This window comes from Chiloscyllium plagiosum, unplaced genomic scaffold (assembly GCF_037043375.1).
Source record: "Chiloscyllium plagiosum isolate Xiang-an unplaced genomic scaffold, Cpla_swu_hap1 HiC_scaffold_23, whole genome shotgun sequence".
Taxonomy (NCBI): domain Eukaryota; kingdom Metazoa; phylum Chordata; class Chondrichthyes; order Orectolobiformes; family Hemiscylliidae; genus Chiloscyllium; species Chiloscyllium plagiosum.
In genome coordinates, this window is record NW_028270161.1 from 3,904,540 (window position 1) to 3,917,620 (window position 13,081).

Genomic DNA, 13,081 nt, shown 5'->3' on the forward strand with positions numbered 1-13,081 from the left:
AGCATGGCAAGCCTGTAGCCTCTGGCGTTGGCATGGCGACCTCCCAGCCTTCCAGTGCTAGCATAGTGACCTCCTCGTGTTGGCGTGGCAAGCTCCCAGCCTCACGTTGTTGCCATAGCAACCTCCCAGTGTTGGCGTGGCGAGGTCCCAGCCTCCCGGCATTGGCATAGCAACCTCCTGGCATTGGCATAGTGACCTCCTGGCATGGCGTGGTAAGCTCCCGGCATGGTGCAGCAGCCTCCCCCCATAGCAGCCTCTCTGTGTGGCGTGTCGCTGGCGCGGTGTGGAACCAGGGCCCGGTGCGGACTGGGTTCTAAGTGCCAGCATGGTCTGCTGTACTGAACCTTTATTTCTGTAATGCTGGACTTTTTATTTCTCTATTGTTTTGTAACTAAAGAAGCTGTGCCTGAGTACTTTTGTATCTAAGTCAGCACTGTAATTGGAAACGTATAAACTTTTCACTGTACTCATTGAGTATATGTAACAATAAAGACTGTTCTGTTCCATTCTCTGCTACATTTCCCAGTGGTGCATTCCAGGCTCAAACCACTCATTGTGAAAATGGTTTCTCTGACATCATATTTGCTTCTTTTGTATATTACCTCTGGAGGTGGTCAAGATGGATCATCCATTTGGCACTCCTGGCCCAAAGTTTGTTGCAAATGCATCAGCCTCATCTTTAACATAGATGTGCTGGGCACCCCCATTATTGAGGGTGGGGATATTGGTAGAAAAACCACCCAAAGCAATTTCCAACTGAACACCCTGAAAGAGAGTTATGATTTTGTTTTGGAGGTATAGATCACGATGGTTGCTCCATAATTAACCTTCTCTTCACATAGGAGTTAGTATGTTCTTTGACTTTCAGAATCTGGTGGTATTAATTTCAAAGCTGAGCTCTTTGAGTGAGCTTGTGCCGCTGCCTTTGGTATTGGTAACAGTTCAAGGAGCAAGACACAGTTTGCACCAGTTTTACCAATATTGATATCTATCACTTTTGGTTTAGTCATTTTTCTCCTCTCCTTCCTTACCTGATTTAACTGACTCCTTCTGAGGGAAGTGTCTACTGCATAGGTGACAGGTCTTCTCCATTAGCTCACTCAATTGAATACTTTCTTCATCTGTGTGAACCTCCTCATCTACATATGCATACTTTCAATTGTGGTTCTAGATAGTAACTAATAGAAAAACTGGGTGATTTGATTATGAGCTAGATTATGAGCTTCCACTAATTAGCTGAAAAGTGACACCTTGCTAATTCTTCTATCTCCAGCTGACAAACTTCACCAGAACCCTGCAATACTTTCCAGGTTTCAGCATTACCTAACACAACCTTTGGAAATCTTCCTTTGCTGCCCAATAGCTTCTTTCAGTTGCATCTCTACTTTGCACATCATCCTGAACTCTGTGACCAAAACCAAGACAGAAAGCCTGAAGGCTGTTTGGGGTCAGGACCCAGATCAAGAGTGAAGGAAAAAGGAACAACTAAAAGTATTAACTCCTCAGCATCCTCGCCATCTTTAACAAAATGCAGCAATGCAATGGCCACTGGCACCAGTGTGGGTTAGCAATTTATCACTACGAGGATGTATCTCACTCTACAGGGAACTCAATCTTTCTCATGAAAAATGTAACACAGAAACACGTGGGAAATCTGCCAAGTCCCAGTCAGAGCATATGAATGATGTCCAGCTGGAAGAGGGTGGAAACACTAGGTCTTTTTGACACATTCTTGAAGACCCACTTAATATAAACCACCCGCTCCTGTCCCATGCGAACCTCCAGCCGAGCAGAAACTTAACCACTGTCCAACTCTAAGCAAACTCGCCACCAAATTTCCAAACCCATCTCCATTGTCCCCATTTCCAACTGCCCCAGAACCCAAGTTAAACAATTCTACCAACAGTTATCTCTGCCTGGACCGATGGAACAATTCTTCCTGACGGTATCATCTCATTGAGGTCCGTAACAATTAACTATATATGGAAGTGTACTTATCCATAAGATGTGCATAATCAACACCAATATAACTAAAACATTTGTGGAATGGCTGTACAAATATATCCATAATCACATAATGAAGGGCTGCATAAGATACATTCACATATACACCTGTATAATAGAGTATAGGTGTCCTTGCACAAGATTCCTTCATTAGCACCTTCCAAACCCACAATCTCTATCATCTAGAAGGACAAGGACAGCAGATACATCAGAACACCACTCCCTGTAAGTTCTCTTCCAAGTCATTCACCATCGTGGCCTGGAAATATATCACCATTCCTTCAGTATTGTTGGCTCAAACTCATGGAATTCCCTCAAGGGCAATTCCCACAGCACATGGGCAGCAGTGGTTGAAGGCAGCTGCTCACCGCCACATTCAAGGACAATTAGGGATGGCTAATAAACTTGGCTTACCCAGTGATGCCCACATTCCATGTTACAATAATTTGTAACTTTGAACTTTAATAGTTGAAAGTTTTAAAATGCAAAGCCTTGCTGTATCATTTGCTCGTCATTGTGTATTTATAGGCAAAAGTGAGTACTGCAGATGCTGGAGATCAGAGTCGAGACTGTGATGCTGGAAAAGCACAGCAGGTCATGTGGTATCCGAGGAGCAGGAAAATTGACGTTTCGGGCAAAAGCCCCTCCTCATTCCTGATAAGGGCTTTTGCCCAAAACGTCGATTTTCTGCTCCGCGGATGCTGCCTGACCTGCTATGCTTTTCCAGCGCCACACTCTCGACTCGATTGTGTATTTATAGACTGCTTATCAATATCTCATATAATGAAGTGTAAATTTACTTTAACATTAGAAACAAAACCAAATTAATAAAATAATTAATTCATGTTCAGTTGGAGATAAAAGAAAAATATATTTGTGCCAAAAATTGGCAAAATTAAACAGAAAATGTGCAGAAATGTAAGAATATACCATCCAGTATTCTCATCTTTCAGCTTATAGAACTTGTTTTAACAGCTCTTTAAGTTATAAAAGATTGTCTTCCTTTGTAATAAGAATTCAGATAGATAATATATTCAGAGATTACTAATAAGTTTGTTTGTGTTTTTCAATAAGCCTTACATCTTCTACTTCAGATTTAATCAGAATGTAAAGGGGAAAGAACACAACACAGACTGACAAATGTTAAGATGTGAAATACTCAATCAAAAAACATATGAAGGTAAATGTTGATTTGATTTATTTAGACGCAAACGTGTGACAAACAAGAATTGATCAATAGGCATAAACCTTGACTTTCTGGACTTCTTTGTCCTCGCATTCTCTTTTTCTACTGTAGTAATAAAATGTGTTATCTCGTCTTTGAAGTTTTTTCACATACCCAGTATCTGGCCAACGATCCACCTGCATTGAACAGAACGTCACTGTCTCAATTTTGTCACACACCACTTCTTTGAGTAGAATACAGCATAATGCACTCTAAAATCTAGGGATTGAAATGCAACATGTGAAACATCTGAGTAGCTTTTGAGATATATTGTAAAGCTTTCTTAAAGATCTGTAACAGAAATGATAAGTATATTTTCAAATTATTTCAGTTCCCCAAACATCCAGATATCAGGGTCATAGAGGTTTTAAAGCATGGAAAGGGATTTTTTCATCCATCATGTCCATGCCAGTCATCAAACACCGATCTATTCTAATCCCATTTCCCAATGCTTGACTCATTGCCTTATATGCTATTGTGTTTCAAATGCTTGTCTAAATTGTTCTTAAATGTGTTGCACGTTCCTTTTAAGCAGTGTATTCTGGATCCCCACCACCCTCTAGGTGAAAAAGTATTTGCTCAAATCTCCACTAGACCTCCTGCTCCTTACCGAAAAATTGTGTTCGCTCTACAAAGAGGAAATGCTTCTCCTATGACTATGTCCCTCAGAACTTTGTACACCTCAATCAGATACCCTTTCCTCTAAGGAAAACAACCCCAGCCAATCTATCTTTATAGGTGAATCACTCCAGTCCAGGCATCCTGGTGAATCTCCTCTGCACACTCTATCATGCAATCTCATTCTTCCTATAGTGTGGTGACCAGAAATGCACACAGTACTCCAGGTGTGGCCTAACTGAATTTCATATAGCTCCATCCTCGCCTTATACTGTTTCAACTGTTCTGAGGAAGAGTCACTCGACCTGAAACTTTAACTCTGATTTCTCTCCACAGATGCTGCCAGTACCTGCTGGGCTTTTCCAGCAACTTCTGTTTTTGTCTCTGTTTTATAACATCCACAGTTCTTTCAGCTTTTTTTCTAAGATGTCATCCCTGTTTACCTCATTAATTGACTCCCTGATCAATATCAAGAGTCAAATTAGAGTGGGGCTAGAAAAGCACAGTAGGTCAGGCAGCATCCGAGGAGCAGGAATAATTGACATTTCGGGCAGGAGCCCTTCGTTAGGAATGGCCTCATTCCTGATGAAGGGCTCCTGCCCAAAACATCGATTTTCCTGCTCCTCGAATGCTGCCTGACCTGCTGTGCTTTTCCAGCACCACTCTAATCTTGACTCTGATCTCTAGCATCTGCAGTCCTCACTTTCGCCTTCTTAATCAATATGGTGACTCCCCTTCCTCTTTAATAGCTCCCCCTCCATCAGGCCTAAAGATTCCATGTCCCAAATATTGGACTGCCAGTTCTATCCATCAGTGAGCCATGTCTCTGTGATAGCAATGATACCACATTCCTGTATATAAATCAACACCCTCAAATCATTTGCCTTACTTGCAAGACCTCTTGCATTAAAATAAACAAACCTATCGGAATAAAATTGATTAGATCTGTAAAAGAAAATATGAACAAGTAAACAAAAACAACATGCTGGAGAAACTTAATGAGTCGGGCAGCATCTGTGGAGAGAGAAACAGAATTGGTAACATTTTGAGTCCAATGTGACTCTTGTTCAGAACTAAGTTGCTTGACTTGCTCAACATTATCACATCAGTTCTGAAAAAGGATCATATCTAACTTGAAGTATTAACACAGTTTCTGTCTCCACAGATCCTGACAGATCCACTGAGTTTAGAACATAGAACATTACAGCACAGTACAGGCCCTTCGGCCCTCGATGTTGCGCCGACCTATGAACCAAACTGAAGCCCATCTATCCTACGCTATTCTGTTTTCATCTATATGCTTGCCAATGACCACTTAAATGTCCTTAAAGTTGGTGAGTCTACTACTGTTGCAGGCAGTGCATTCCACACCCCTACTACTCTCTGAGTAAAGAAGTTACCTCCGACATCCATCCTATATCTATCACCCCTCAATTTAAAGCTATGTTCCCTCATGCTAGCCATCACCATCTGAGGAAAAAGGCTCTCACTGTCCACCCTATCTGACCCTCTGATTATCTTATATGTCTCAATTACGTCACCTCTCAACCTTCCTCTCTCTAATGAAAATAGCCTCAGGTCCCTCAGCCTTTCCTTATAAGGCCTTCCCTCCATACCAGGCAACATCCTAGTAAATCTCCTCTGAACCCTTCCCAAAGCTTCCACATCCTTCCTATAATGCGGTGACCAGAACTGTATGCAATACCCCAAGGGCAGCCACACCAGAGTTTTGTTCAGCTGCAGCATGACCTCGTGGCTCCAAAACTCAATCCCTCCACCAATAAAAGCTAACACACCATTAGGGATCTATATACATGGACACCGAGATCTCTCTGTTCATCCACACTGCCAAGAATCTTAGTATTAGCCCAGTACACTTTATTCCTGTTGTTCCTTTCAAAGTGAATCAACTCACACTTTTCCGCATTAAACTTTATTTGTCACCTCTCAGCCCAGCTCTGCAGTATCTATGTCACTCTGTAACTTGCAACATCCATCGGCACGATCCAAAACTCCACCGACCTTAAGTGTTACCTGCAAATTTACTAACCCCTCCTTCTTCGCACTCATCCTGGTCATTTATAAAAGTGACACCTACAGTGGCCCCAAAACAGATCCTCCCCCATAGCTTTTATTTCAGATTACCAGCAGCCACAGAGTATTTCGCTTTTATATGAACCAGCAAATGTTGAAAGTTAAAAATCACACAACATCAGGTTATAGTCCTACAGGTTTAATTGGAAGCACTAACTTTCAGAGCACTGCTCCTTCATCAGGACAACCGAAAGCTAGTGCTTCCAATTAAACCTGTTGGACTATAACCTGGTGTTGTGTGATTTTTAACTGTGTACACCCCAGTCCAACACCGACATCTCCACATCAAAACAAATGTTGAGATTGCAGAAATGAACAATAAATATTTAGGGAGCAAAGATTATCAGGTCGTTTTGGAATCTTCATTTTCACTACAAAAATGAAAGAATGGCTATTTTAAATCTGAAAGTAATCATTTTAATATTATAAAAAAGCCTTTGGAAGATTCCATTTTAGAACTTAGCCCTATCATAATGTGACTTCATTGCTCAAACCTGGTTGACTTAATGGATGGATATTTGTATTTCTCATCATTGTCCTGTGTGTTAATTCCTTTGGTTTAATTTTCTATTGGACACCAACCTGTACTTATTTTATAACATTTCCGCAGGCTTTCCTTTACAAATATTGCAAATTAAATAATTGTAGCATACAAATAGTCAGCGACAGAATATATTACCCCATCTACTTGCTTTACTTGCTTGTATTCAATTTCATCTCTGTATCCAGCTTGTTGAAATCTGTATAAATTTTCTATTTCTTCAGTCCATTGCTTGGCACGACTCATAAATTTAGGTTTCACTTCCTGCCCTTGGGTTCCAAAGTCTCTCAAAGACATAATGTAATAAATACCTAAAGCAGAAAAGAAAGATTAACTTTGACCTTCTACTTTACATCTACATACAAAAGCGATGCTTACAAATAGATTACCTTATAATATATCTGAAGTTGTACATTCATGACCAATGGTCCTTTGAAAACATTTAATCTGTGTTCAGGATGAAGGAGACAAAGGCAACATTTTCCAAGTTTGCTGATGACACAAAACTGGGCAGGATTGTAAATTGTGAGGAGGCTTCAAGGTATTGTAGATAGATTGAGTGAGTGGCCAAACACATGGCAGTTGCAGTACATTGTGACTAAATGTGAAATTATAACATTTGGCATTAAAAACAGAATGGAAGAGTATGATTTAAATCATTCTGTATAGTGAGGTGTGAATATACAAAGGGATTTGGGTGTTCATCTACACCAGTCAATGTAAGTAGACAGGCTGGTGCAGCAAGCAATTGAAACAGCTTTATTGGTCTTCATTGCAAGAGGGTTTCAGTTCACAAATAGAGATGTCTTAATGCAGTGTATTGGGCCTTGGTGAGATCAGACTTGGGAGTATTGTATGCAGTTTCGGTCTCCCTACCTATGAAAGGATATACCTGCCATAGAGGGAGTGTACTGGAGTTTCACTAGATTGTTCTAGGGTTGGCCTATGAGAAGAGATTGGTTCAGCTGGACCTGTATTCACTAGAGTGGGTGAGGAGGCTGAGAGGAGATCTGTTTTAACATATCAAATTCTAACAGGGGCTGGACAAACTAGGAGCAGGGAAGATGCTTTCCTTGAACAAAAAAATCAAAGAACTATGGATGGAAGAAATCAGAAACAAAAACAGAAATTGCTGGAGAAATTCAGCAGGTTTTGCAGCATCTGTGGAAAGAAAACAGAGCCAACATTACAGGTCCTGAACTGATGCTTTCCCTGGTTGGGGGAGCCAGAACTGGGGTCAGAGCCTCAAGATACAGGGTAGACCATTTATGGCTGAGATGAGGAAAAACCCAAAGGCTAGTGAACTGTGGAATTCTCTACCACAGAAGGCTATGGAGGTCAAGTCACTGAATATATTCAAGAAAGAGGTAGATGCATTTTTAGATTTTAAAGGCATCAAGAGGAACATACATAAGAATATGGCATTGAGAGAGGATCAGTGGTGATCAAACTGAATAGCAGAGAAGGCCAAATGGCCTACTCATGATCCAATAGTTTATATTTCACTTTGTTTAGAAAGAAAGATTTGCATTTAAAGTCTGTCGCATTATATACCTCTAGATTCATGACTTCTAGATTTCCCAAAGTACTTTACAGCCAGTGACGTAATCACTGCAGTCATGCAGGGAAAGCCGACAATTTGCTTGACAAAATGCCAGATAGCCTGTTCAAATTATGTTCATTGAGGGATGAAGGACCACTGAGAAAACTCTGCTCTTCTTCAAAATTTTGACAAAGCCTAAACAAAGGAATTTTCTTGACATTTGGAATTAAATATTTGTACTCACTCAGCATTTCTTGGCACGTGTAAAAGTCCATTGCCATGCTGAAAAATCTGCTGAGAAACGCTGATTAATAAGCTCACCCTGTGCATGATACAGAAGGCAAATTTCCCATACCCTCATACCTCAGTTATATAAACACAGGTTGGCAAGAATCATCGTGCTCTTTCCCAGTGACAAATCTACCGCTCCCCCGGATCCTCAATGGTCACACTGCAGTAATCTGAAGCATTGCAGATCTCGCCTCCTTAACTGTAGGATGAGCAAGTCTGCTGGGTCTGGGTCCCGTCTCCACTCACTGGGTCTGTCTTTTACAGCCCACACGGTGAGATTTCACTATTAACCTTCAGCTGATCAACATTCTCACTGCCAGTGTCTAATGTTTCATGCTGCAGAAACTCACCCTTGAAAACCAACTCAATAAGTTATTCCCACACAGAGACAACACAGGCTAGACTGTCACTTTATCCTGTTCGTGAGACGTTGGAGGTTGCTGGTGTGTTGTTGTCACCTGTAACCAGGCAACACATGACGCGACAATGTAGCAGAGAATATTCTTCCGGTCTAGTGGGAAACCACATGTGGAGCGTCACAGGACAATTCTAAATCAGCTGATCGGTATTCATTCAATCAGACAGAACATGAGCAAGCTCATTCCATAGGATTAATGCAAATAAAGCATTTTCCCCACTAACACCCGGGCAATTCACTGATGGCATTCGAACGCCAGTTAACAGAGAGAGAGAGAGAAAAAACATAAGGTTGGCTGTCTGGGAGTGAGAATGAACATAACATCCAAGTAGAAAGGGAAAGTATTATGTCCCAGAGGCTTCCAGCAATTAGATTCGGAGCAGGCTTGCTATTTTTTAAAAAATGAACGAACTGGGCACCGGTGTCATGAGGGGATGTAATAAATTCACTGAAATCCCCGACTGGACTTAGAATGCAAAAGAGCTCCACATGGAATTACAGGAACGTGCTAAAAATTGCTCATTGCTTTATATCAACGATGGCAGTATCGCAGGCTGGATGTAATTTAGAAAATAGTCTACTATTCCTCCTAGGTGGAGTATAGAGTCTCAGCTGATAGTCTAAAGCAGCGCTGAGTGACTGCTGCTTTATTGAGGATAGAAGAAAGAGAGAAGGGGAAGTGGGAAGGAGTCATATAGATTCACAGAATAATTACAGCACACAAAGGAAACCATTCAGCCTGTTGAGTTTCTGCTTGCTCTCTGAACGAGGTATTCCCCTGGTGCTTGTCCTCTGCTTTGTCCTCATAAACCTGCACATCCCTCCTTTTCAGAGGATACTCCAGTTTCCTCTTAAAATTCTCAATTTGTCCTGTCTGCACTAAACTCAGGCACTGCATTTCCAGATCCTAACCATCCGCCTCACAGTTCACAATGTTTCTTCATTTTGTAACATATGCAAAATTTTGAAAATGTGCTGTGCACACACTTGTTCATGTCATCAGTATACACTGAAAAAAGCAGTTGTTGTAAAGCTGATCCCTGGGCAACCCCATTGAACTAGTCCCTGTTCAAGATCACTCCCTCCTTCATTTAGTAATCTTGTAAATAAATTCTGTTTTGTTTAAAACCAAGTGGTTTGACCAGCAGCATCTCTCCTGGAATATCCACTGTGCACCTGCTTAAAGCAACTAGCAAAGTTAGGGGCTAGGTTATCTTCTTGAAATCTTCCTGAAGAAGGGCTTATGCCCGAAACGTCGATTCTCCTGTTCCCTGGATGCTGCCTGACCTGCTGCGCTTTTCCAGCAACAGATTTCCAGCTATCTTCTTGAAATGTTTGAGGGGCTCTGGCCTGGTCCATAACAGTAGGGACACCACCACTGTGCCACAAGAGGGCCCCCCCTTTTGTGGGCTTCATAGTTTATTTTCCTTACTTTAGAGACAAAGAGAATGGTAAGCAGGCAGGTAGGGGAAGGAAGGAAGGCAAGAGGGAAGGTGTCCAATGGGACTGAAAGGAGAGGAAGGGAGCACTGAAGAGAGTGGGGAAAATGGTCAAGAACACTATTGTGTTTTCTTTTCTTTCTTGGCTTAGCCTTCTCCAGCTTTGACACATGCCATTGTTAGTGACCTCCATGGGGAATGTGCTCTCTCTGTTTGCAGCATTAGGATATGGAATGCTCAGGGATGGACTACAGTCATTCAAAAACTAGCCTACTACCACCTTCTCAAGGGAGATTGGGTGGGGAACATTAAATCTTGCCTTGCCAGTGATATGCACACCCATGCATGCAGAAAAAGCAACAGCTGTTCACACAAAGCATCAAAAAGAACAAAATAACAGTGGACACTTTGATTAAATGATAAATTGGCAGATTAAATGGTTAAAAAGAAAACAATTGGATACAGACCCAAAGTTCTGTAACCCACAGAGCTCCAAAGAGTTGGAAAGAGGTGAAAGGCTGAATTAGTCATTTCTAGCTAGCATAGACAAAATGGGCCAAGTGGCCTCCTTGCAAGCTGTAAATCCTATGCTTCTGAATGTTCCAACATTTCCTGAAAAGAGAGAGAGAGAGACCGAAATCTGAGATGTTCAATAAGATGAAGCAACAAAGAACAGAAAAGCACTAGATGCTGGGAATCTGAAGTGAAAATGGGCAATAGGCAAATACAAAGCACCCAATTGTAGGAGCCCAAGGAAATGTAACCTTCCTTTGAGAAGAATGCTTTGTGCAGGCTGGGTTTGTTTTAACTGGCTGTGTTTCTCGATGGTGTGAGCAGAGAGACAAGCTCAACACTCTGGTCTGTCAGCTCCTAGCCAGCATTTCTTTTATTTGCATAAAATGTACTTTATTCATAAATTATAAGGGTAATACAAAACAATTAAAGTTGGACATTACAGAAAACGCAATTTAAAATCATGTTTTTAATTTGAGAGTCACACCCACATGCCTCCATCTAAATCAAAATAACAACATTTCCAATATGACCATACAAACATAACTAGGAGTCTGGAGCAGGCCATTCAGCCCATCGAGCCTGCTCTGCCATTTAATACAATCATGGATGATCTCATCTCACCTTCGACTCCATTTTCTTGCCTGCACTCTATAATCTTTCAACCTGTTACTAATTAAAAATCTGTCTCCCCCTTAAATTTACTTAAAGTTGTTGGAGGCTAGTACAATTGCAACATTCAAAAGGCATCTGGATGGATATATGAATAGGAAGGGTTTGGAGGGATATGGGCCGGGTGCTGGCAGGTGAGACTAGATTGGGTTGGGATATCTGGTCGGCATGGACAAGTTGGATTGAAGGGTCTGTTTCCATGCTCTACATCTCATACCCCATGCTGCACTCTTGGGGTAGTGAATCACAGATTTACAACCCTTTGTGAGAAGTAATTCCCTTTCACTGTTTTAAATCTGCAACCCTTTATCCAAAAATTATGACCTCTCATTCTAGATTTCCGTATGAGGCAACATTTTTTCTATGTCTACTTTCTCAAACCAGGTGAGCAGATCTGAGCACACCTTAGGAACAGATTATCTTAGGAGGGAGTATAATGTACATTTACAAGAAAGATACCTAGACTTCAGGGGTTAAGTTATGAGGAAAGATTATACAAATAAGGCTTGTTTTCTATAGAATTTAGAAGGTTACAGGGTGATCTGATCAAAATCTTCAAAATATTAACAAGAAGACAGGGTAGATACAGATAAACTAGTTCCACTGGTTGGGGGTTCTAGAACGAGGGGCATAGTCTGAGAATTAGGGCCAGAGCATTCAGGAGAGATTAGATTAGATTCCCTACAGTGTGGAAACAGGCCCTTTGGCCCAACAAATCCACACCGTCCCTCCGAAGAGGAACCCTCCCAGACCCATTCCCCTACATTTACTCCTGACTAATCCACCTAACACTATGGGAAATTTAGCATGGCCAATTCACCTGACCTGCACATCTTTTGGACTGTGGGAGAAAACTGGAGCACCCGGAGGAAACCCCCACAGACACAGGGTGAACGTGCAAACTCCACACAGACAGTTACCTAAGGCGGGAATTGAACCCGGGTCCTTGGCACTGTGAGGCAGCAGTGCTAACCACTGAGCCACTGTGCCGCCCAGATGTTAGGAAGCGATTCTACACACAAAGGGTGGGAGAGGTTGGCAACTCTTTTCCACAAATGAAAGTGGATATTGGATCAGCTGTTAATTTTAAAGCTGAGAAGAATAATTGTTTGTTCCGCAAAGACATTAAAGGATATGGGCCAAAGGCAGGTGTATATGAAGTTAGGGGAGAAAGTGAGGTCTGCAGATGCTGGAGATCAGAGCTGAAAATGTGTTGCTGGAAAAGCGCAGCAGGTCAGGCAGCATCCAGGGAACAGGAGAATCGACGTTTCGGGCATAAGCCCGTCTTCAGGGCCACAGATCAGTCATGATCCCATTAAATGGTGGAACAAGCGAGAAGGGCTAAATGGTCTATTTCAGGCTATTTTTATATATACCTCAATTCGTTCTCCTGTCACTCTAAACTCCAAAGTGTATAAGGCCAAAACTGATCAATCTACTTCATAAGGCAAACCCCTCCTGGAATCAATCAATCCAGTGAACCTCCTCTGAACTGTCTTTAATACAACTAGATCCCTCCTCATGTAAGGAACCAAAATTGTGGGCAATACTCTAGGGCAGTTCACTAATGCCTTGAACAGTTGCACCAACTGTTCCCTACTCCTTTAGTCCAACAGTCCCTATTCCTTTAGCAATAAAATGCCAGATTAAATATTACTTATAAAACTCCAGTAGGAGTAACGAGGGATTACCGAGCGCCGGGGTACATCAAGGTAGAATTAGA

General features: G+C 41.7%; 2 protein-coding genes across 7 annotated transcripts in view; one reads left to right on the forward strand and one right to left on the reverse strand.

Moving 5' to 3' along the window:
* dclre1c (DNA cross-link repair 1C, PSO2 homolog (S. cerevisiae)) overlaps positions 1 to 13,081 on the forward strand; it is an 81,074-nt gene that overhangs the window by 12,059 nt on the left and 55,934 nt on the right. The window contains exons 3-4 of one of the 4 annotated variants that reach the window (XM_087999325.1): positions 3,099 to 3,184; positions 5,013 to 5,181. In XM_087999325.1, the coding sequence (XP_087855451.1) occupies positions 5,145 to 5,181 (37 nt within the window). In that variant the 5' untranslated portion in view covers positions 3,099 to 3,184; positions 5,013 to 5,144. Of the gene's footprint in view, positions 1 to 3,078; positions 3,185 to 4,997; positions 5,182 to 13,081 lie in introns of those variants that run through there. The other 3 variants (XM_087999326.1, XM_087999324.1, XM_087999323.1) reach the window with 3 other exon arrangements.
* meig1 (meiosis/spermiogenesis associated 1) lies at positions 3,180 to 8,815 on the reverse strand. Of its 3 annotated transcripts, none has more exons than XM_043714203.2 (3): positions 8,667 to 8,815; positions 6,621 to 6,793; positions 3,180 to 3,366 (listed from the first exon to the last, which is right to left on the reverse strand). In XM_043714203.2, exons 2-3 carry the CDS (start codon positions 6,777 to 6,779, stop codon positions 3,238 to 3,240), a joined length of 288 nt encoding a protein of 95 aa, XP_043570138.1. In that variant the 5' UTR covers positions 6,780 to 6,793; positions 8,667 to 8,815; the 3' UTR covers positions 3,180 to 3,237. The 3 variants fall into 3 exon arrangements, with proteins under 3 accessions (XP_043570138.1, XP_043570140.1, XP_043570137.1); XM_043714205.2 differs by lacking the exon at positions 8,667 to 8,815 and adding an exon at positions 8,389 to 8,520; XM_043714202.2 differs by lacking the exon at positions 8,667 to 8,815 and adding an exon at positions 8,270 to 8,406.

Coding starts and splice junctions, on each gene's coding strand:
- meig1 (XM_043714202.2), bottom strand. CDS start 8,306: ATGGCAATGGACTTTTACACGTGCCAAGAAATGCTGA. Junction 6,794..8,269: donor CACGTGCCAAGAAATGCTGA/GTGAGTACAAAT, acceptor TTTCTGCTTTAG/GTATTTATTACATTATGTCT. Junction 3,367..6,620: donor AAGTAAAGCAAGTAGATGGG/GTAATATATTCT, acceptor TGTTCAATGCAG/GTGGATCGTTGGCCAGATAC.